Source organism: Pieris napi, chromosome 18, assembly GCF_905475465.1.
Source record: "Pieris napi chromosome 18, ilPieNapi1.2, whole genome shotgun sequence".
Taxonomy (NCBI): Eukaryota; Metazoa; Arthropoda; class Insecta; order Lepidoptera; family Pieridae; genus Pieris; species Pieris napi.
In genome coordinates this window covers 1,357,464-1,380,731 of record NC_062251.1, presented here as the reverse complement: position 1 = coordinate 1,380,731, position 23,268 = coordinate 1,357,464, and the positions used below count along the sequence as shown (strand labels likewise).

At 33.8% G+C, this 23,268-nt stretch overlaps 2 protein-coding genes and 1 non-coding gene across 4 annotated transcripts; all 3 read right to left on the bottom strand.

The window, feature by feature from the left end:
* Window positions 1–6,400: 6,400 nt before the first annotated feature.
* Window positions 6,401–16,934, bottom strand: LOC125058661. Of its 2 annotated transcripts, none has more exons than XM_047662778.1 (8): window positions 16,801–16,934; window positions 15,057–15,145; window positions 12,993–13,119; window positions 12,133–12,287; window positions 9,253–9,384; window positions 8,097–8,207; window positions 7,619–7,717; window positions 6,401–6,557 (listed from the first exon to the last, which is right to left on the bottom strand). In XM_047662778.1, exons 1-8 carry the CDS (start codon window positions 16,850–16,852, stop codon window positions 6,432–6,434), a joined length of 891 nt encoding a protein of 296 aa, XP_047518734.1. In that variant the 5' UTR covers window positions 16,853–16,934; the 3' UTR covers window positions 6,401–6,431. The 2 variants fall into 2 exon arrangements, with proteins under 2 accessions (XP_047518734.1, XP_047518735.1); XM_047662779.1 differs by having other exon boundaries at window positions 6,414–6,568.
* A 3,732-nt stretch (window positions 16,935–20,666) lies between these two features.
* On the bottom strand, window positions 20,667–23,268 carry LOC125058569 (60S ribosomal protein L32). Its single transcript, XM_047662675.1, has 3 exons — window positions 23,074–23,268; window positions 22,203–22,312; window positions 20,667–20,871 (listed from the first exon to the last, which is right to left on the bottom strand). The coding sequence occupies exons 1-3, from the start codon at window positions 23,186–23,188 to the stop codon at window positions 20,692–20,694; spliced, it is 405 nt and encodes a 134-aa protein (XP_047518631.1). The 5' UTR covers window positions 23,189–23,268; the 3' UTR covers window positions 20,667–20,691.
* Window positions 21,421–21,551, bottom strand: LOC125058957. The gene has a single exon (XR_007118570.1). It is a non-coding gene; the product is annotated as a small nucleolar RNA psi18S-841/snoR66 (small nucleolar RNA).

Sequence of the window (23,268 nt, the reverse complement as noted above, 5' to 3'; positions counted from 1 at the left end):
ATACTTGACACTCGATTATCAATATTTAAAAAAAAGGTTCATAGCCTCTGACTTAAGATTGTATGGCGCATTTAGCCGAAATTTGGTTTTAAATACATAGATTCTTCTAGAACGTGGCTATGAAAAAATAAAAAATGGCATGCGTTTTGTTGGTTGTTTTCTTAAAATAATATAGGGCTGATTTTATTCTGATGCTTTATTATTGCGTTTTATTAATACTAGGCGCACTTCCCCGATTTGTCGGCAAAGTGCGCCGGGTCAGACTGTTTTCATATTTTATGCTAAAATTCATTAATTTGCCGTCAGATTCTAATGACACGACATTATAGTACGAGATCCCGCTGCAGGATTGGTGCGCTCATCGACTATTTGTTTAAAACCAAATTTTTATGTTTATTTATAATTAAGAGAATATATATTTACTAGGGTGCCTATCAAAATTTGGCCGCCATTATTTTTAATTAAATTATTTTTAATTGATTTTTGGTAAAAAAATTTCGTTCATTTATTGTTTAAATAAAATAACGTCTACATCACGGTAATTAATATGAAGATTCTAAAAAATCACGGGTGCCGTTGCGCACCTGGCCGCACCTCTTTGCAGCCAGGTGTAAACAGGTATGATTTCGATAAATTTATACGTTTATAACCTATTTTTATTAATTATATGTCAAATTGAAGCTAATTTTTTTCTATTAATTATCATATAAAGTTGCTTAGTTAAATCTGGCCGCAAATAAGGGCTACTGGCTGTTAAAGATAATAAATATTTAAGATAGAGTGAAAGAGAGTTAGCGCGTAACATCATTTGTCAGACGAGGACAGCGATTGTCGGCTGTGCGACGCTTTTAAGCCATTGCGCATGCGTCGAACGTTAGTGTAATAATAAATAATAATAAGCATTATTATTAATATTAATTAATAATTGAATAATATACTAGATATTAAATATTTTAAAAAATTAAGAAAGCCAAAGAAGTTTAAGTTATTAATATAACAAAGAAAAAAAAATGTAATGATAAACAAAAAAAAAATTTTACTAATTACATTTTGAAAAAAAAGGACATTAATCAAATTATATTTGTTAAATTGTGAATTTTTTGATAAATGCAGTAATTAATTTTTAGTAAGAAATTAAAAAAAAAAAATTTAACAAAAAAACCTCAAAGTTAGAACTGTGTCATTTATATTGCAACTATAACCTATATTATTCTTAAATTCAATTCAACTTTTACTTACGGTTTGTGTTTTGTTCAAATTCTTGTTTATCTTTTTGCTTCAGAACCACAATTTTTTTAGACACTCTGAATGATATCCAAAATCATTAGTAGAGTCAATTGTAAATAAAAGGTCATGATATTTATATTTTTTTTTACGGCGAAACAATAACATTACCGAGAACATTTGGAATGATACATTATTAAAGTCGAGTACATTGCTTTTTTCGTTACACAAAAAACACGACTTCATCTTTATCAATTTTATTTTACATTAATTAATATAATAATTTTTAGATGCACAAATAAAATAACAATGTAAATATAAAACGTTGTTTATTACGAACTCCAAAACAGCGTGGTTTATTATGTTAGAATAAAAATGTTGCATCTATTCAGTTTGAGAACACTGACATTCGACGCATGCGCAATGGCTTAAAAGCGTCGCACAGCCGACAATCGCTGTCCTCGTCTGACAAATGATGTTACGTGCTAACTCTCTTTCACTCTACCTTAAATATTTATTATCTTTAACAGCCAGTAGCCCTTATTTGCGGCCAGATTTAATTAAGCAACTTTATATGATAATTAATAGAAAAAAATTAGCTTCAATTTGACATATAAATAAAAAAAATAGGTTATAAACGTATAAATTTATCGAAATCATACCTGTTTACACCTGGCTGCAAAGAGGTGCGGCCAGGTGCGCAACGGCACCCGTGATTTTTTAGAATCTTCATATTAATTACCGTGATGTAGACGTTATTTTATTTAAACAATAAATGAACGAAATTTTTTTACCAAAAATCAATTAAAAATAATTTAATTAAAAATAATGGCGGCCAAATTTTGATAGGCACCCTAGTAAATATATATTCTCTTAATTATAAATAAACATAAAAATTTAGTTTTAAACAAATAGTCGATGAGCGCACCAATCTTGCAGCGGGATCTTAGGGTGAGATCTATAGTGCGCACTTGGACTTTGCTCAGACTTACCTTACGAAAAACTTTGCTTAGTGTACACTAAGGTTAAACTATGATTTCGTATTTATAGACATTTTAACGGTGAGATTAAGCTAAGCCCAAGCTAAGACAGAAAATGTCAAAATAAAAATTGATGTTTCATTTCATGCAATACTTTGTTTATTATCCTTTAAAAAAGTAAACAATAACAAATATTTAAACATCTAAAACGGTACACATATATCTTCAATTTATTGTTATTTATGTATTCATTTATTTTATTATTGCAATAACTAGAAATTTACGAGTAACCTTTAGAAAATGTATTAATTATTTAAAGATGACAATAATTTTATTACGTAGAACGGATCGCAATGTTTTGACAACAGCAACAGAGCACTTGTATAAACTATCAACAATTGAAAATTTTAAACCACTTTTTCTCTTTTCTGTTTCTGTTTGTATGAGCGCTTGGAAATATCAATATCGAAAGTGACATGATGGAGAGAGAGAGTTCTATCTTCAATAGAAAACATTGAAAGGGTAGGAACTGCAGCCGATATGAATCCACGAATGCCTAAAGTGTTGTATATGTTCGGAACTAATAAAACCAAAATCCTTCCATCCTGTACGGTGAGAATGAATTCAAAAGAAGGAACCGTATTTTGAAACACACGGTATTAAATGTGATCCTGACGCTGATCATTACAAACTTGCAACCTTATAACAACAGAGGATCGCCAAACCTACTGCAATTGCAAATACTTATTGCATTAAGGCATAAAAATGCTACTGGATGTTTTCAGGTAATATTGTGTTCATAAATATGTATGGTTTTTCAATTTGATATATTATCTCTTCTCAAATGATTTTAAATACATATGTTGAAGACTTTTGTCTTCTGAATTTCAGAAACATAACATATATGTGACTAATAATAATTTATTGACATTACAGATGGTGTGTGGTGATCTGAACAGCATAAGCCAATCTACAGTATGTTTAATTATAAATAAAGTCTCTGCAGAGTTGAGTAAATTACTTCCTAGATTTGTTAATTTTCCAAGAAATATGAACACAGCCAAAACGAAGTTTGAAGAATTAGGAAGATCTAATACTCTCCATGGCCTAAACAGTATAATCGGAGCTATTGACTGCACCCATATAAAAATTAATAGACCCAAAGATATCGCTCACTCTGAAGCATACAGAAATAAAAAAGGGTATTTTTCTGTAAATGTGCAAGCAATAATAATAGGGCCTGATATGGAAATATTTGCTATAGTGACTAGGTGGCCTGGCAGTTCACACGACAGCAGGATATTTAGAAAATGCCTGTTTTAGTAGGTGACAGCGGTTATCCAGCACTTAACTTCATGTTAACAACACTTTTAAATCCAATGACAAGAGCTGACAATATTTATAATTATTCTCAAATAAGAACTAGGCTTAACTATTTTAAAGGTTTTTCGGAGTGTGAAAAAGGAAATTTCCATGTTTACAGCTAGGACTACAGTCAAAATTGACAAATACTACTTATATATAATTATAGCTTGTGTTGTATTGCATAATATAGGTATACAGAGAGGGGATGCTTATGATGATGGTGATCTTGCTGACAGCAGAAGTTGAGTAACACAGAAACAATGAAAGATCTACAGGTCTAGCATTCCGGCAATCTGTGATTGCATAATTTAACTAGGTAATTTGTTTGGTAATAAAGAATATCAAAACAAAACTTGTTTCATTTTAATCATTTTATTTTCTGATTCTTTTTTTAAGTGTAATACATATTTCTAATACTAATTTATATTTTTGTTGAAGAAATTCTATTTCAAACAGATTTTTTAATTTCATATGTTCCACTCCTATCTCAATTTTTTTAGGGTAGTCAGGTAATAAATGTTAGAAGATTCAGGGAAACGAAAATAACAGATGTGAAGCGAGAGACATCGGTTAGGTTATAGTTTGAATTTCGTTGTCACTATAATATGCCAGGGCTGCCAGGTGACATACAAAATCACACCAGTTATTTTTAAGATTTCTCAAAAATGGGGTTTGAACAATTACATAAATAATATAAATAAACAACAATAAATACCATAATAATGTGTAATTATTTTAATTCATGCATTTCATAGGTATTTATCAAGATCATTTATAATTTCTTTGAATTCAAATTCTATTTTTCCCAAAGTCTATGAAACTCCGATACAAAATGGCAACACCGTTCATTAAAAACCGACAAAAATAAAAAGTCCAGTAAAAGATATGATGGTAAAGCAAATTTTAGGCCATTATTTTTGTTAGGCTTATAGTCAAAGTTTTTGGTAAGTCGTCGATTTCGTGGACTTGGGATTAAGCTAAGCCAACACTCGGAGAGATTCGCAGTTTGCTCTATAAATACCGACTGTGTCTTAACTCGATAGTTAAGTCAGAGCAAAGTCTAAGTGCGCACTATAGATCTCACCCTTAGACCATTAGTTGTTGTTGCAAAACATTACAGATCCTTATGGTACCATGATTTAGTGTCACTCGTGAACTTAAGCACAAGTAATATTGCACCAAAGTCAACTATGAAAAAAGTATGGCGCACTTTGCCCCCATCACCTTACTTATATAATAGTGGTTTTAAGAAATTTAGAGGAAAACGGATAGAGGCAGGAAGTGAAGTCAATTTTACTGCGAAGATCATGTATTGACAGAAGTAAGTAAGAAATAGGTATAATCATAATTATTATTAATACAAAATAAAGCAGTGTTATTGAAACTCACCTGTCTCTTATTATCACAGCGGAAATACAGTTAGACAGAAAGAGACAAAGTTATGTGTTGACGAATAGAAAATCGCTCTAGTACTTTAATATTATTTAATTGGCCATAAATAATTTAGTTTTTTGAATATTTTTAAAATTTGAATTTTGTTTTGTCTGTGGTGAAAAAATATAACTATAGTGCTTTTCATGAAAGAAGTCCCGCGGTGATTTTTGGAACTAAATTTGACAGGTCGGCAATGTTGTCATTCGTCGATGTTATCAAGTTCGTTTGTTGTGGTAGATTTTTGTGAATTTTTAACTAGCTTAGTGCATTTCGAAGATGCCAAAAGTTGTAAAAAGTTCGGCTCGAGAAATTATATTAAAGGTGAAAGAGTTCTGTGAAGCGGAACATAAGAATCAAGGTGTTTTAATACCACTAAACAATGTTCGGAAGAGAGTTGCCGCCATAACGGGTACTTTTTAGAGTTGCCATTTAATAATTTTTTGCTGTATTGATGGGACTTTTATGATATAAATTCGTTTTTGCGACTAATTTGAACAAATACATAACGTGATGAAATTATAGAATTTCATCATAAACTTAAAGTTACTATTATTTTTAACTGTTCATAATTTAATTGCAGGTGTGTCAAAGAAAACTGTAACAAGAATTACAAACGAAGGTATAACAGCGGCGTGTATTTCGAAAAAAATTGTAACCCAACAATTATGCATTAAAACTCTGAATGAAAAATTGTATTGCTTTTCTTTACCCTATTTTCTCATCTTTTCCCTGTAAGTAGGTAGAACACCGCTAATATAAGTAAATAAAAATATATTTTTTACATAACATAAATATTGTTTCATCGAAGTATGCAGAAAATAGTATTATTTGATAAATTACATCTGCTAAATGTAAATAAAATAGGTAATTTTTTTGCTCATAAATGGCAACATTACGTCATGCGATTGCAGCGCCGCGTCTGGGGGACTTCTTTCATGAAAAGGACTATAATATATTATGTAGATAAATCATAAAAATTACTGTATTTTAAACACATTTTCGTTCTAGGTATTATAATTGAACATATTTTCGTAATAATAATATATTACGAATAAATCGTCATAGTCGTAGAATCGTGACGGATCTGACAAATAGTTAACTTTACAGGGCAGCCATTTCAAAAAAATATAATCATGTTAGTTTTTGTCATAACTATTTTAATGTATATTCTGTAATTATGAAAATTGGCATACAAGCAAACAAAAGGGTTTGTTTTGAAACAAAATTACTAAATTACACATTTTTCTCAAAAATCACATGCTTCTATCAACTGATTAATTTGAAATTTAAAACACATGGAATTTTTTTTAATGTAGCCGTAATATTTATTGAATGTAGTATCCAAACATGAAAAAGTGGATTTTGGATTTTTGTCAAATCCGACATTGTTATACGATCATGACGAAATGTAAAATTTAGTTCAAAAACTTAGGCAAATTTTGCACATGGCTTCTTTTGTGGCGCGGGCAAAAGCCGCAACGACGCAACGTTACTCTTAGTCGCAGACAGCTCCTTCCTCAGTCGCACAATGTCGTTCTCAACCTGCCTTTTACGCTGGAAATGGACTGATAATTTTTTACATCTATAAACTGTTTGAGTAATAAAATAAAAAAAGGGTGCGAGTACTTATGTACGCGCGTAAGAAGTTATACTTCTTTGGCATTATTAAAAATAGTTTTTGATTGCATGCAAATAATTAATTACAATTAAATAATCAAAGACTGGAAAAGGAGTCATTATAGTCAATAAAGTTCAGTTTACATTTGAAAAATTAAATAAATAAATATTTATTATTATTCTCTTACATTAAGTGTAACATAAATTCTATTATTATTCGAATGTTGTTTTAAATTATGTCCAATGCCGTAGCATCTTTCGTGGGCAACTTCATTCTGTTAATTTTGTGTCACGGTGCGCGCGCATCGTAAAATTTCACTCTCATCAATTGTTCATAACGCGCCTAAAGAAGTATAACTTCAAAAATAATAGCTAGATACTCAATTTATATGCATCTTGAGAATGTTCAGAGTAATTGTTCGGTCTAATACCAGCAGGTCTGTTTCATTATTGGACGTCAAGGCAAAATACAAAATACCATCCGTATCACCTCGACGTCCGTCGTTCCACAACTGAGCGTTTTTAAGGCAGTTTTTGCCGCGCGTTATGTGGAACCAGCTGCCCACTGAAGTATTTCCGAACCAATTCGACTAAGGGTCCTTCAAGAAAAGAGTGTACCAATTCTTGAAAGGTCGGCAACGCATTTGGGAGCCTTCTGGCAATGTGAGTGTCCATGGGCGATGGTATCACTTAACATCAGATGAGCCTCCTGCCCGTTTGCCTCCTATTACATAAAAAAAAAATCTTTTCCAAATACACGCCGTCCATTTTTCTGTCTCTATATCTTCTGTTTTCCTCATGAGGTTTTTCATAATTTTTTGGATATTTCAACATTTTGGAACAATGGTAGATGGATTGGGAGAAAAATGCTCAAATTAGAGAGTTCAGCCAGTTGGAGGAGGAATATACTTTATAAGAGGTTCGACCACAGGGTATTGCTCTGTATAGAAAATATATTATATAGATATATATCTATATGTAGCACATTTAATAGTTACCTTGAGTTCATTGGATAGTTTAGCTTCCACCTGCGCGAGACGCTGTCGCAAATCAACTATGTCGCGCATCAGCCGCGCGGCATTTAGTTTGTAGTCAGCCTAAAACATACGAAAATGTAGCTTTAGCGGGCATTTTATTTGTTGTGGTAGAACGGCGACTGACTAGTGAAACAAAAGTATGCCTGAAGTTCACGTGAGATCAGACGATAAAGTGTTTAGCGGAACAAAAATGAAGTAAACGCCAGATGCTTTTGATTCACCCTCTCTCTCAACCGGTCTCAATAGCGCTCTCCCTTTTCTTCGACAAAAACGCTGCACATATTCGTGACGCTAATATTATTATTGCGTTTCATCCGTAAAAATTTTACCCTCATAGTCTATCTTGTATACCCTCAAAAAATATACAAGATAGACTATATTCAACCAAGTAATCTTAAGACAAATTTGTTGTGTAATCAAGCCAAATAAATACACTCACAACTTTTGATGGCGCGTTCTTGGCGACACTTCTACAGACAATATCGGGCAATTGAGACACAGAACACGACGTGAAGAGGTCCAATGGCGATTTTGTTACACCTTGGATGGCCTTGAAAAGATTATAAATAGATTAGAGACTCGAGCATGCAGTATTGTCTTTGGACTTTTGTATATACATATATACATATACTCATAGCCTAGCGGTCTTATTAAGTGGCAGCTAGGTGAGGGGTACCGGGTTCGATTCCCGGTTCGAGGGCAAGTTTTAATTTAATTTAAATTTGTTCTCGGCCTTTGGGAGGGTTGTGCGGTACCGGGCGAGTGCTTAAACCGTACATGGAGGACACGGTCGAATTTCTAAGGACTAAGAATTATAAAAAATCCTATACTTGACGCTGGCTAATGCACAAATCGTGCCAGAGCCAATAAAAAAAAACTACTCTCACGTCAATAAATATCACGATCCAATTTCACTATGTTTCAAGTATAAAATAATATAAGTATATTGAATGAACACATTCAATAGATATTGACTTCAAATCGTCAGTAGTCAGAATATTATTGTTCGGAGTAGACATGTTAATTAATAATGGACGTTAAAATATGATTTTCGTGTTGTTCCCACGACAATGTAAGTGCGTGCTCCTATTTCACCATGCCTCCTGCTGATAGAGGACAAATCTTTATTTTTAATTTATTTTATAACTTAAGATGTCATGAGGAAAATGGTGTAATGGTTGCAGCTCCTTACAAACATTGTGTAAAACAAAAAACTTGGCGATTAAAAAGAGTGGCGGAGATTTTATTGCCAGTTCTTCTCTTCCTTTCCTTATTTAAAAAAAAACATAGCCAATTTTTAACGATTTGAATTCATTTTATGACGAAAATGTATATAGAACATCGCAAACCAAGTAATCCATTTCAGAAAAAAACTGTTAAAATTACATTAATTTAATGTTTTACATAACTAATTGTTATTACGGGCCGGCGCGCCTCAGTGCTCCAGCTCTCCACTGCGCCCCACAGTCCACCCCGAGACACTGACACAGCAATTCGTGCTGGGATAGGGCCTTAAGACAGGACAACGTCTGTCGGGTCCGCTGTATAAATTTAGCTTTATAAAGCTGTTGACGCGAAAATCAAAACCCTGATACCTGAACAACAGCAGTCCTCGCGTGCTGGACATGATGAGCTTCCTCCTTCTCCAGATGCCGTTTGAGGTGTCCTATCTCCACTGTGATGCTGAACTTCTCCTTCTCCAGTCGCTGGTTCGCTTGCTTTAGGGCCTAAAAAAAAGGTTCCGTGTACTTATGTACGCGCGTAAGAAGTTATACTTCTTTAGCATTATTAAAAATAGTTTTTGATTGCATGCAAATAATTAATTACAATTAAATAATCAAAGACTGTAAAAGGAGTCATTATAGTCAATAAAGTTCAGTTTACATTTGAAAAATTAAATAAATAAATATTTATTATTATTCTCTTACATTAAGTGTAACATAAATTCTATTATTATTCGAATGTTGTTTTTAAATTATGTCCAATGCCGTGGCATCTTCCGTGGGCAACTTCATTCTGTTAATTTTGTGTCACGGTTCGCGCGCATCGTAAAATTTCACTCTCATCAAATTTTCATAACGCGCCTAAAGAAGTATAACTTCAAAAACCCAACAGGGGGCCTAGTGAGAAGATTGAAAAGGAGAAAACTATTTGAATCACTGTTATGGCCGATTTACATTATCTTAGTGTTTAGGAGAGTGCTTTAGTACAACTTGAAAGGCAAGTTCTTTAGCGTAGCGTTTACTAAAGCAAGTAGCGTTTACATGTTTCAACTAAAGTACTATCCTAAAGCACTCTCCTAAACACTAATGATAATGTAAATCGGCCTTTAGTGCGTGTTAGTCTTAAGTGCTAAACAGAGGTAACTGGAAAAATAGAACCCAAAAGAAGAGTTTCTTTCCCGTAATAGAGACTGTAAGTGTTATTGGACACTTTAGTCTTAAATTAAGGTCTGTGTTTGTGCAAAGTTAATTTATAAAAAAAACATAGACATTGACATATATTATTACATACGAAAATACACACACATAAACACACAAAATAACAATACTCAAAGAAATAAAAAAATGTGCGTGTACTAGTGTACACACGTTAGAAGTGAAACTTCTTTATGACCTTATTTTTCGAAAAATTATCTATATGCAACTAACTTTACACAAATTGGTTAAATAAAGTAAAATTAGATAAAGTTTAACAAAAGGCTTTTAATATCACAGACTTGAATACAAATAATACAATTATTTCATTTTACCTTATTACCACTAAGATTATTACAGAATTTCATAAATTGTAATATAATTTTTAGTATCATTGTTATAGTTATTATAAATTTTTGTTATTAATGGTTTAGAATCTCTTCGAATCAACCATGGTAGGGACGAGAAAAAGACGCGCGTAACGGTCAAATGTGACGCGTAACCGTAACATGTGACGCGTAACCGAAACATGTGACGCGTAACCGAAAAATGTTACACTAAATTTTTTTCCAACCCCGATAAAGAAGTTTCACTTCAAAAATAAAATAAGACATATCAAAAACAATAAAAAAATGTGTGCGTGTACTAGGTGTACACACGTAAGAAGTGAAACTTCTTTATGACCTTATTTTTCGAATAATGATCTACTATATGCAACTTTAAAGAAATTGGTCAAATAAAGTTAAATTAGATAAAGTTTAACAAAAGGCTTTTATTATCATAGACATAAATACAAATACAATTATTTCTTTTTAACTTATTACTGTACTACTATGTACTTAGTACTAAGATTGTTACAGAATATCATTAATTGTAATAGAATTATTAGTATTACTATCATTGTTATCGTTATTATATATTTTTGTTACTAATGGCTTCGAATCTCTTCGGATCAACCGTGGTAGGGATAAGAAAAAGATGGCGCGTAACCGAAAAATGTGACAAATGTGTGTAAATTTTTTTCCAACGCCGATAAAGAAGTTTGACTTCAAAAAGCAACATGGCGCGTAACTTGCTACAAAATTTCTCCCATACGTCGATAAAGAAGTTTCACTTCAAAAGATGGCGCGTAACGGAAAAATGTGACGCGTAACGAAAAAATGTTACACTCAATTTTTTTCCAACCCCGATAAAGAAGTTTCACTTCAAAAATTAAAAATTCCCTTTTGCCATTCGGTTCGCTTCAAGTGTGCAATGTGTGTGTACTGTGGTTGTAATTGGCCCTGGCTCAGCATTATGCTGAGGAGCAAAAAGTTCCACAGCGCTGGTCATTCTGCCAGAGACCACAGCAGCTAGTTTGCGCCTCAGTAACATGTGTGTGTACACGCGTTAGAAGTTATACTTCTTTGTAACAAGGTAAAAATCTTTTTAAAAGTTTCATCTTTCGCCTAGTATTCGTGTCTAGAAATAACGACACTAATAATAGAAAAAAAAGGTATTTAATACATTGAAAGTTTTATTATAACGCATTATCTAGTTATTAATATGTTATTTATATTTTTATTTTAAAATGTAGACTATGCTAACTTCAGGGTGTCGGTTTTTTGTGACGGTGTGCGAGCGCATCGTAAACAAATACTCTCATAATTTTTCCCTAACGCGCCAAAAGAAGTATAACTTCAAAAACCAAAATGTTGACTACAGCTAACTTCAGGGTGTCGGTTTTTTGTGACGGTGTGCGCGCGCATCGTAAAAAAATACTATCTTCTTTTTTCTCTAACGCGCCAAAAGAAGTATAACTTCAAAAACCAAAATGTTGCCTACAGCTAACTTCAGGGTATCGGTGTTTTGTGACGATCTGCGCGCGTATCTTGAAAAAATACTCTCATCATTTTTCCCTAACGCGCCAAAAGTGGTATAGCTTCAAAAACCAAAATGTTGACTACAGCTAACTTCAGGGTGTCGGTGTTTTGTGACGGTGTGCGCCTATAATTTACCCTAACGCGCCAAAAGTGGTATAACTTCAAAAATACTTGTAGACTACTCTAACCATATTACTTTCAACTTATCCCTTTTGTCTAAATGACAGTCTTCTACTCTCCTCTTCAATTTCCTCCTCAACTCATCCAGGAGGGAAGAGAGGGTAAGCCGGTTCGATTCCTGTTCAGCCCTCTGTTGTACAATTTGATTGATGGCTGTTAGTAATTTGATACCTGTAAAAAATACACTTATATTGAGGTGAGCTAATACGAAAATTATAGGATACATAAAAACTAATTTTTTAAAGCAAGGTGTCGTTATATTTAGACCATAAGTTTTTAAAATAATAAGTATCTTAACTGTACTTATTATTAAATAAATCAGTGGCGCTACAACCTCTTTAGGTCTTGACCTCAGATGTCTGAATCTGTTTCATGATCATTTTTAAATCAAATAGGCAAGATCAGCCTCCAGTGCCTGACACACGCCGTCGAGTTTTTGGGTCTAAGACATTTCGGTTTCCTCACGATGTTTTCCTTCACCGTTCGAGCAAATGCTAAATGCGCACATAGAAAGTCCATTGGTGCACAGTCGTAGGTTCGGGAATCGAACCAGGTTTGTATAGTGTATATATTATATGGGTGTAGTGGGATAAAGCACAACTTTTTTCCTGAATTACGCACATACTACGCTATGATAGCCATCTTTAAAAATGTGACATGTAACATAAGACATAGATATATATGTGTGTTTTTATTTTATTGGTATGTTTTAAATTATATATACTTTAAAAAAAAAAATATTAAAAAAGGTTTTATTTCTTCTAAACTGGATGGCAATGTATTAAATATTTGTGCGCCTTGATACATAATATTAAGTTTTCCGTAATTAGTCCTTCGTTGTATAAAACATAATTGGCGTTTTATCCAACTACTTACGTTGTTCATTAAGCCTAAACCTCTCAGCGGCTGGTTGGAAAGGAAAGTCTGGACTTGGAGCCCCAGAGTCGACTCCAGAATAGGACTGCGGTGATCCATACTCCACAAACGATTGCTCTGTTTGTTCCTGATAAGTGTGTAAATAATTATTGTTCTCGTAATGTCTTAAAAAAAATACGTTTATTATGTAACATAAGATACGGGTATCACTTATTCCACGTCATTAAATCTGAATCTGGTAGACATCCCTGCTCATCGGCAAAGAAGACAGAGGGTGTAGGCCGAGAGAAAAAGCCGGAGTAAAAAGCTCTCGGTACTCTTTTAAAATAGCAAATCTTCAAACAACACTTATTTTAAAATAAATACCGCAAATTATTATAATTTTTGTGGTAGTATGAGCCGCAGACTTCTGGAATTTCGATTGTTTTTTGTCTTTATCTGTGCCTGGCAAAGTCAAAGTCAAAAATCATTTATTCATGTAGGTAACACAATGTACACTTATGAACGTCAAAAAAGAAATATACATTAAATGCTTCTAATTTTACATTTACTGCCAGTTCTCAAATCAAGGGCGTAGAACGGAAGAGAAGAACTGGCAATAAACTCTCCGCCTCTTTTTACCACCACTAGTCACACACCGTCGACGTTTGGTTCTCACTGTTTTCCCTGACCGTAAGAGAGAGTGTTGAATGCCTTACGCAAAATGTCCATAGCCGGGAATCGAACCTACTAAGCCACTAGGCCAACACTACTATGCATATAAAAGAATACATAAGTAGATTCATTTAGGAGATCAGAGATATCAAACGGCTCAAATATAAGAGTCTTTCCTCCAACTTCAATTTTGTTCCCTTTGTAGTCTTTGGCCGTTGGGTTCAAGTGCACAGCTAATTAAAGATTTAAGTTGGCGCCTGGTAGATAGTACCGGTGACCCCAAAACTGGTGCTTTCTTCTCTTAGCGAATAAGTATCGCAATACAGCGAGGAAATGCTGTGTTAAAGGTACACTGCCACAGGGACCAAACATTTTAAATTTATTTTAATTCATTACTATGTTAGATTAAGAAAATTATAAATCTAAATATATAAAACAAAGTCGCGTTAGTTACACCACTTATAACTCAAGATCGGCTGGACCGATCTAAGTTATCTCTTTTTTGGTGGATTCTTCTCCGCTCCGAATAGCAGAATAAGTAATAAAATATCGGACAAGTTATCGAATAAAAATAAATAAATTTTACGAATGCAAACAGCATGTGGTGCCATCTGTTGACAAAACTACGCATCATTTTACGTCGAATTACCCAGGCTTTGATCTTGATCGCAGAGTGCAGACATGTGTTACCTCATCATAAAATGTTGTATATCACAAAGTGCATTAACATGCAGTATCGCAATATTGGCGCTGGAGAGAAGAGGCCTAATGTGTAAAACTGCTATTCTTCTTTCCCAATGGCAAGCAATAAAACATATTTTCTGTATTTTCAAAAAAGTTGTATTAATGTTATTACCTTAATTAAGTTTAACTAAAGTAACAACGAAATTATTACACTGTAAGGCGAAACGAAGTTAGCCGGGTCAGCTAGTACCTACTGTACCTATATTTGTTTGTTACTTACTAATAAATGTAATATCTATAATATTCTTATTGTATTAATCACGTCACATATATTAAAATAAGGCCAATCACATAGGTATATGTTAAAGGATACACGAGTGATAATGACATGAGAACTTATAAAGGCGCCAGTCCATATTCATGCATACCTCAGAAGTAGCACAATTACCGTCTCTGTATTGAAGAATTATTGGTCTAGTGGTTAGTACCCCTGACTGCGAATCCATGGGTCCCGAGTTCGATCCCCGGCTGAGACGACCATCGATGTGATGAGCATTTTGTGTTTGTTTGTGCTTAGGTCTTGGGTGTTTAAATATGTATTTATATTTTCTATCTATAATATGTAGGTATGTATATCCAATGCCTAGTACCCATAACACAAGCTTCACTAGCTTAGCATGGGACTAGGTCAATTGGTGTGAATTGTCAATAAAAAAAAATTCTTACCAGGGATTTGTATCTTGGTAAGTCATCGCTGGAGAATCGAACAGTGTGGTGTCGATGTTTTTGGGGCTGGAGCACTTTCAGCGACATTTCTGTAACATTAAAACTCATTTGACATTTCACAGGAGAAAGAGAGCCGCAACGTCACGTTTTTGACAAAACAGAAACGAGAGCGTGAACTGTACTTCCTAGGGGAAGGCCGGGCAATATATTAATTAATGGGCTCGTTAATATATGTCTAATTATTTAGGTTAACTGATGACAGTATTTGTAAGAGCAATTAATAAAGACCGATTTGTACTAGTTATTTTGTTTTTATACCTTATGCCTTCTCTGCTATCAGCTATAACCTTAAATATCTTAAGGTATCCACTTTGCCCGGCCTTCCCCTATATGTCAAATCAAATTTTTGACTCACGGAAGTTACAGCCCTACTTAGCGCTAAGTATGACTTTTACATTAAGTTTAATAACGTTTTGACGTCCAGAAGTAATATAGTGTCTACCTTGAATCCTTTATCTTTTAGACTGATTATTTTTCCGACCCAAATATCGGCCAATAGAATTGCACCATTCGACGTCACGTGGTACAACCTACATGGTATTATACTGAAATTTTTTTGTGAACATTTTCTCTGGTCGTTGCTTCAAGAAAAGTATTAAGTAGTTGTTTTATTCATTATGAAATTCTTATTTGTTAACTGTACATTTCGTCTCATGGTGCAATTGTATTGGCCGACATTTGGGTCGGAAAAATAATCCCCCGAATACCACACGAGCTTCAAAATTATCGGGCATTTCCCTCAACTCTCAAGGTTCCCTGCAAACAAATATAGTCGTCATGACGACTATATTAATTGTTTGCAACGAACCTATCGGGAAATATCCGATAATTTTGAAGCTCTTGTGGTATTATAAGTGAATATTTTTTAAAATTTGTAGGATAAAAGAGTTAATTCAAAGGCTCAAACAGAGACTTTCATCCAACTTTGATTTCCCTTTGGAGTAGAGACTCTTGGGCCGTGGGGTTCAAGTGGCTAATTATATATTTAAGTTGAAGAAGATAGTACCGGTGACTTCAGAGCTGGTGATTTCTTCACTTAATAACTTTCATTACTTACGAATAAGTATCGCAATACAGCAAGAAAATGCCACCATTAAAGTTCAGAGAGCAAAGTTTTTAATTTTATATAAATATTTATCAATTTATTAATTATTTATTTTTAATATACAACAACGAAATTACAGAATATAAAAGTGATACTAAATAACCTTAAAAAATATAATATAATAACCAAAACTTTTATTTAGTTAAGTTTACCACATCATGATTACGAATATTTAAATAATATACTAATTAATTAATAACAATAACTAAACTTAAAATATATTATTAAAAGAAGTCCCTTTAGGCAAGGTTCCGAAGATGGCAGCGTTCCCCCTTTGAATTGCTAGACTAATTCTTTGTCCGAGGTAGCTGCTCTTCGGTCTCCTGTGATGTCGACTAACCTTTTTGCTATTTCCTTAAAAAGCCTTATAGCGCTAGGACCCCACGGACCAAGGGTCTCGACACCGAATGGGACATAATCATATTCGGAGCCTAGACCCTTGTAATTAGGTATAATTATGTGTGTTGGATATAATTTATTCCTTTGATTAAAAATAATAAATGAATATGTAAGATTAAAATAAACGCAATAATTAAACTAGAATTTAAAATATATAAATAAATAGATGTAAACTCTTACCAGGAGCTTTCGTTTCGTTGTTCAGTTGATTTTTGCATGAATTTTCGTACATTGAAATTCACCCAGTTGTGGTTATAGGGTGTTCCTTTTACTGTCTGAAACGCCTAACCATTCGTTTTATTAGGGGTTTTACCATACCATACGAAAGAATATGTACGTGATAATAAAAATAATAACCTTTCGTTTCAGATACATTTACATTTAAACATAATTTCACAACACAAACAGATACTTAAAAAGATTTACGTTTAGGTGAGGGGTACCGGGTTCGATTCCCGGTTCGAGGGCAAGTTTTAATTTAATTTAAATTTGTTCTCGGCCTTTGGGAGGGTTGTGCGGTACCGGGCGAGTGCCTAAACCATACATGGAGGACACGGTCGAAGTTCTAAGGCAAGCACGAATTATAAAAAAATCTTATACTTGACGCTGGCTAATGCACAAACCGTGCCAGAGCCATAAAAAAAAGATTTACGTTAGGTATCTCTTTCTTTTTCCTCTAATTTGGCCAAATCCAGCCTCTGTCTGCCTGTGCCTCTCTCAGCCATGTCTGCTGATTCCTTTATTTGGTATAAGGTGGATATACAAAAAATCTACTAAATTGTCTTCCTCTTTTTCGTTTATAGTACTTTGGGCACCAGTTTAGTACTTGCTCCACTTTTGAAGTATTTCCAAGCCAAATCGACTTAAGTTCCATCAAGAGTGTACCAATTCTTAAAAGGCTAGCAACGCATTTGCGAGTCGTCTAGCTATGGGAGTGTCCATGGGCGGTGTCACATCAGATGAGCCTCCTGCCCGTTAGCCTCCTGTTACAATAAAAAAAGTGTGTACTTATGTACACGCGTTAGAAGTTATACTTCTTTGACGTAACGAGATAAAAATCTGTTTGTAGAAAAAACGACACTAATAATAGAAAAAACTAAAATGTTGACTATTGCTAACTTCAGGGTGTCGGTTTCTTGTGACGGTGTGCGCGTGTAAAAATTTACTCTCATATTTCCCTAACGCGCCAAAAGAAGTATAACTTCAAAAAACTAAAATGTTGACTATAGCTGACTTCAGGGTGTCGGTTTTGTGTGACGCATTGTAAAAATTTACTCTCATCATTTTTCCCTAACGCGCCAAAAGAAGTATAACTTCAAAAATGCATGGTGAATGTTATGACAATGGATGAAGCTAAAGAGGTACCAGTGGCAAATGTACATACGTGGTCTCTGCCGACTCCTTCGGGAAAAATGTATATATTACTAGCTGGCCTGGCGAACATCGTACCGCCTAACAGTCGATTCTTTATTTGTTTAAAATACTTATTCTGCTATTCGGGACACCGGTCTAGCTAGTAAGATAAAAAAAAGAAAATTGATAACACAACAAATACATTGTCAAAAAATAAAAATTTACCTTCCCGGAACCCCTCCACTAACACTAATTTTATGCTATGGTATTAAAGTTCAAATTAACTTAAGTATTATTACGAATATTTTGTATGGGAATATAGAAAAGTGTTGTTTTTTTGAATTTTTCACTCAATTTTTTTTAAATTTTTCTCCGTAAGAACCATCCTCGTACTTCAAGGTATATTATAAAAAAAAAATCTGTCAAATCGGTCAAGCCGTTTTTATGTTATGTCGTGACAACGGAAAACGGGTTTCATTTTATTATATATAGATTAAAATTTACATTAAATTAGTGATCATACTGTATATAACTTTAACAAGCCGTACTTGGTACGAGCTCGTGCATCATAAAAAATATCATAACATTACCAATGATCGTTTTCCATACCATTTTGCGAGTGATCTGCTCGGTGGACCGCTGCATGCAACAGCACAAATTTTGTCAGCGATTATCTCTTTCAATAACTATTATTAAGTGTTTTTCAACCTTTTTGACGTGATAACGTCTTATAATTCGATGGAGCCGGCTGCACGCACGAAAAAACATGACTCATGCGGCATTACCTCTGGGCTCTGAGGCGTTCCATTTAAGGCTTGAAGTGCAAGCGAGAGCACTCGTTTCGCGCTCTCGCTTGCACACAAAAATTGACATAATTGTATTTATGCGTACAAATAAATGTAACTTGATCAATTCAATTGTGATTTCCATTTACCTACTCTATATCCATACAAAATATCTATCAAACAAATAAAATTAAAATTTTCTTTTGAAAAAAATGCAACCATTCCATCAGTATTTTCTTATGACGTTGTCACGTTCAACTATCGTCAGTAAACCGACTTTACAGACAACCGATGTTTTTTTTTAGATTAATTCTCTCTCTAAGTGTGCCTATGAGTGTAGCATTCTGGGACGTTGGTACCAGCACACCGTTCCCTAGTCGTCTTGACAAATTGGGGCGCACCAGCTTCTTCCGATGGCAGAAAGCAGAGTCAACCTCTGGGTTCATTCTCGAAAGGAAATATAGACTGGAATGATGAATATAACAGATTTCGTTTGAGTGTCGTCGCTGGAATATCTATAGGTATGTATTTTATATATATATATTTTTTTTTTAAAGGACAATTCACACCAATTGACCTAGTCCCATGCTAAGCTGGTGAAGCTTGTGTTATGGGTACTAGACAACGGATATACATACATATTATAGATATTTAGACATATAAATACATATTTAAACACCCAAGACCTAAGAACAACACCAAATGCTCATCACATCGATGTTCGTCTCAGACGGGGATCGAACCCGGGACCCATGGATTCGCAGTCAGGGGTACTAACCACTAGACCAATGAGTCGTCTAAAAAGTTGTTTACTTTATAAAGTATAAACAATGGTCAATTCAATATTTACAGAAATCTGAAATTAATTAATGAATTTTGTAATGTTGCATAAGCACATCCTTCTTTTGACAGAAGTTCGGTAAGGCTTGAATTATTTTAGCAAAGCACGCGATGCGATCACGCATAGATTTTTTTAAATTAAGTAATCTAAGTACTTCATTGTAGTTTTTAAGCAGGATTTTCGTGAAGTTAGAAAATTAAATTTGTTTATAATCGAATTTAAATCGACGAAAGTACAGTTTTAAACTAGATTTTTAGGATCTAGTCTAGCCTTCCGAGACAAGGGACTACTTCAGATAACACTTTTATTCAATTTTAATGATGGGACAATTACATGGGTCAGTCAAAAACTCCTCCCCCCACTTTATAGCTATTTACTCGATATTGTTTAGATTGCTTTTGAGGTTATATTTGAAGCTATAAATAGCACTGTCTCTTTCTCACAAATTGTGTCTATGCTGTGATGGAAAGAAACAGACGCCGACCCGCAGTCAATATTGAACAATAATAATGCTAGTTCAGACTATTTATCATTCCTAAATAGTAAATACCTCTGACTCCCTCCAACACTTAATCTTATTTATTTATCTATGTTATCTTTTTAATCGGTTAGAATCCGTGAAGACATTACAAGCAGAACGAAAGTCATGATTGGTATTTTTCAATACAGTATATAATACAATAATTAAAAATACCAATATCTTTCAAAATCCTTTTGCAATACCATGCAGGCCTAAACATAGACTTGGCAGGTAATGTTAGTTAACCTTAGGTAAAATCATTAAATGCAATTATTGTTTCTAAAGAAAGTCAAAATATATATTTATTTTATATGGTAAATCTTACTTTAAGATTTCTGAGCTATGGCGACTTCGATTTACACCAAATTTCCCTAAGCTACCGTTGCATGTTTGGTTACTGAAAAATTAAGTTTTCTTGTTTCTTTTAAAAAGTCCGCGACAACAATTTCATACAAGCATTCACTACATGGTAATCAACTGTTCAAAAATAATGTATATGTGAACAAAACTGGTCGGACACAAACACAGTAATAAATAAAACACAATAAACTTTCTTAAATTTATTTGTTAGCTTATTCATTCTCCTGGCTTCGGAGACGCGCGGCGGCGTTTGTCACTCTGATACTGAGCTGTTGGGCACGTTCGACAATCGCCTTCCGCTTCTTGGAGGATACACCGTGAGCAATCTCCGCACAGTATTTACGGTTTTGCATCATAAGGATCTCTAGCTCTTTGACATTGTGTACTAGCACCTGAAATACAAAATTTTTTAGCTTTTAACAACCAACTTTACTCCTATTTAAGACAAAAACATGATAACCGGGTCTGGGTTACCATGCAATTAATATGAATTTATATAGCTGTATGTTTTTAGAATAATAAATATTCTATATATTTATTTAAGCAGACAATCATACATCCGTTTGTTAAGTATTGTGTTAGTTGCATAGAGATAGGACAACAACAATGTGGACACCCACTGACCCATCTAGGGGATATAGGAAGTCAACGGTTAGTTATATTATCCTAAATATTATATTACAGTAAGCACTTTTTAGTGTTATTTCTGATCTCAATTGGCATAGGTTGTCACAAGATTGCTTATAAGTGCATAAGGCAAGCTGTTTAATTCAGTCTGTGGACGGTTTTCTAGTGTGCGATGTGCGATAAAATAACCAAAATATTATTAAAAAGATCTCGTAAGGTTTATGTGACTGTCTTGCTTCCTACATTTATGTGTGTGTAAGAAGTATATGATGAAATTTTTTTAGCATGTTCAGATATCTATAAATTATACTGCTTAAATGTTTCTACTAATATGACCAAGTAACCATGCAGTGGTTCTCGGAATAGGGTTTAGTAGAATTTAATCTAGCAAGGTAACAAATTGTTACTAACATATTGATAATGATTAGCACAGAGTGCCCTTGCATATAGGGAACGTGAATGAAAGTATGTATTTAGAAATCTATAAATAAAACACATCAATTAAATATTAGTGAGTAACTGTGATTTTATTACTGAATTCTCATCAATGAATTTAATTAGGGTCCTGTTTGCTCTGAAGTGCAATAGATAAAAATACTTTATATTTATTAATAATAATTGAGTCAAGCCCATAATTATTCTGTGTTCAGGAATGTAATGGTCACTAAGCACCTTATATAAACTTAATTGGTTTTACACCCAGCTTTTTGGCTTAGGCCCTTAGTATAAATATTGGATTCCCCTCCCTTAGATTGACATTCTATGTAATGTGCTTTTTATAAAGTAATATAAAGTTTGCAGTCAATAGTAAGTTGTATAAAAGGCAAGATGTCAAATGGAATTTAACAGTTCATAGTGGACTTTTAAACATGCAGGATTGAAGTTAACCTGGATTAGTAAGTAGAATAAATCTGGGTAGAGACAAATTTATTAAAAAACGAGCCTACTCCTCCCTCAAAGGCCGGCAACGCACCCACTAAAATGGGTGTCTATGGGCTGCGTGGACTACCCTTTTTGGTCGTCCCGCAAGCTCGTTTGCCCCCCTATTATATAAAAAAAAAAAAAATTATAGTTTAACTTTAAGCATTATAATTACCTTGCGGAAGCCATTGGGTAGCATGTGACGTGTCTTCTTGTTTGAACCGTATCCAATGCTGGGCATCAAGTACTGTCCCTTGAAACGCCTACGGACTCTGTTGTCAATACCTGAAATTCACAATGGGAGGTTTAAGTGACATGCTGTATGCACTAACCACTAAATTTTGTCTGTCAAGAAACGTATATAAAAATAAAATCGAATTTCTTCATGGTTTGCACATAAAATATTTATTTTTTTACCAATACCTCCAAGAATAAACCAATAAGTGTCAGTATATAGAACTAAATATAGTCTTAAAAATTGTCTCTACTAAGATGACCAAGTAACAATTTAGTAGTTCTCGGAATAGGGTTTAGTAGATTTATTATAGCAAGGTAACAAATTGCTACTAACTTATAGGTAAATTAGCACAGAGTGCCCTTGCATCTTAATTAATTATGTCCTAATAAGTAGAATATGGACTTCTTATAAGATTCACGCTGTTGCGTTTATTTTTAAGATTTAAATAATGTGTGTATTATTATTGGTTCAGAGCGATGGAACATCATACGTAAACTATTCAAGCAGATAATAACAACAGGAGCGTTTACAGAAAGATATAAGACTAGAAAGCGCTATGGTTTGTAGTCTTGATACAAACCATCGCATAGGCCTTATTAACTTCGTCTAACGTTACAATTTTTGATACCATGTATAAATATAACCTCAAAAAAGTATGGTTGATAAATATAGACAAAGTGTGATATCTTAGTTATGCTTAAAATGATATGGTACGGGGTTAAACGATGTGGAATAAATGTAATAGAAAATTATTGATGCATATTTAGATAGAAACGTGCACGTGTTATAAAAAAAAACACCATCTTACCTCTGGGTTTACGCCAGTTGCGTTTAAGTTTGTCATAGCGATCCGATTGATGTCTGATGAATCTTTTCGTCCTCTTTTTGACGATAGTAGGCCTATATACAGGTCTGATTGCCATTTTGAGTTTTGTTTCTTACACGAAACACGGCTGTGAACCACGCGGTGACACGGCCGCACAAAAAGGAAGAAGGTATAGAC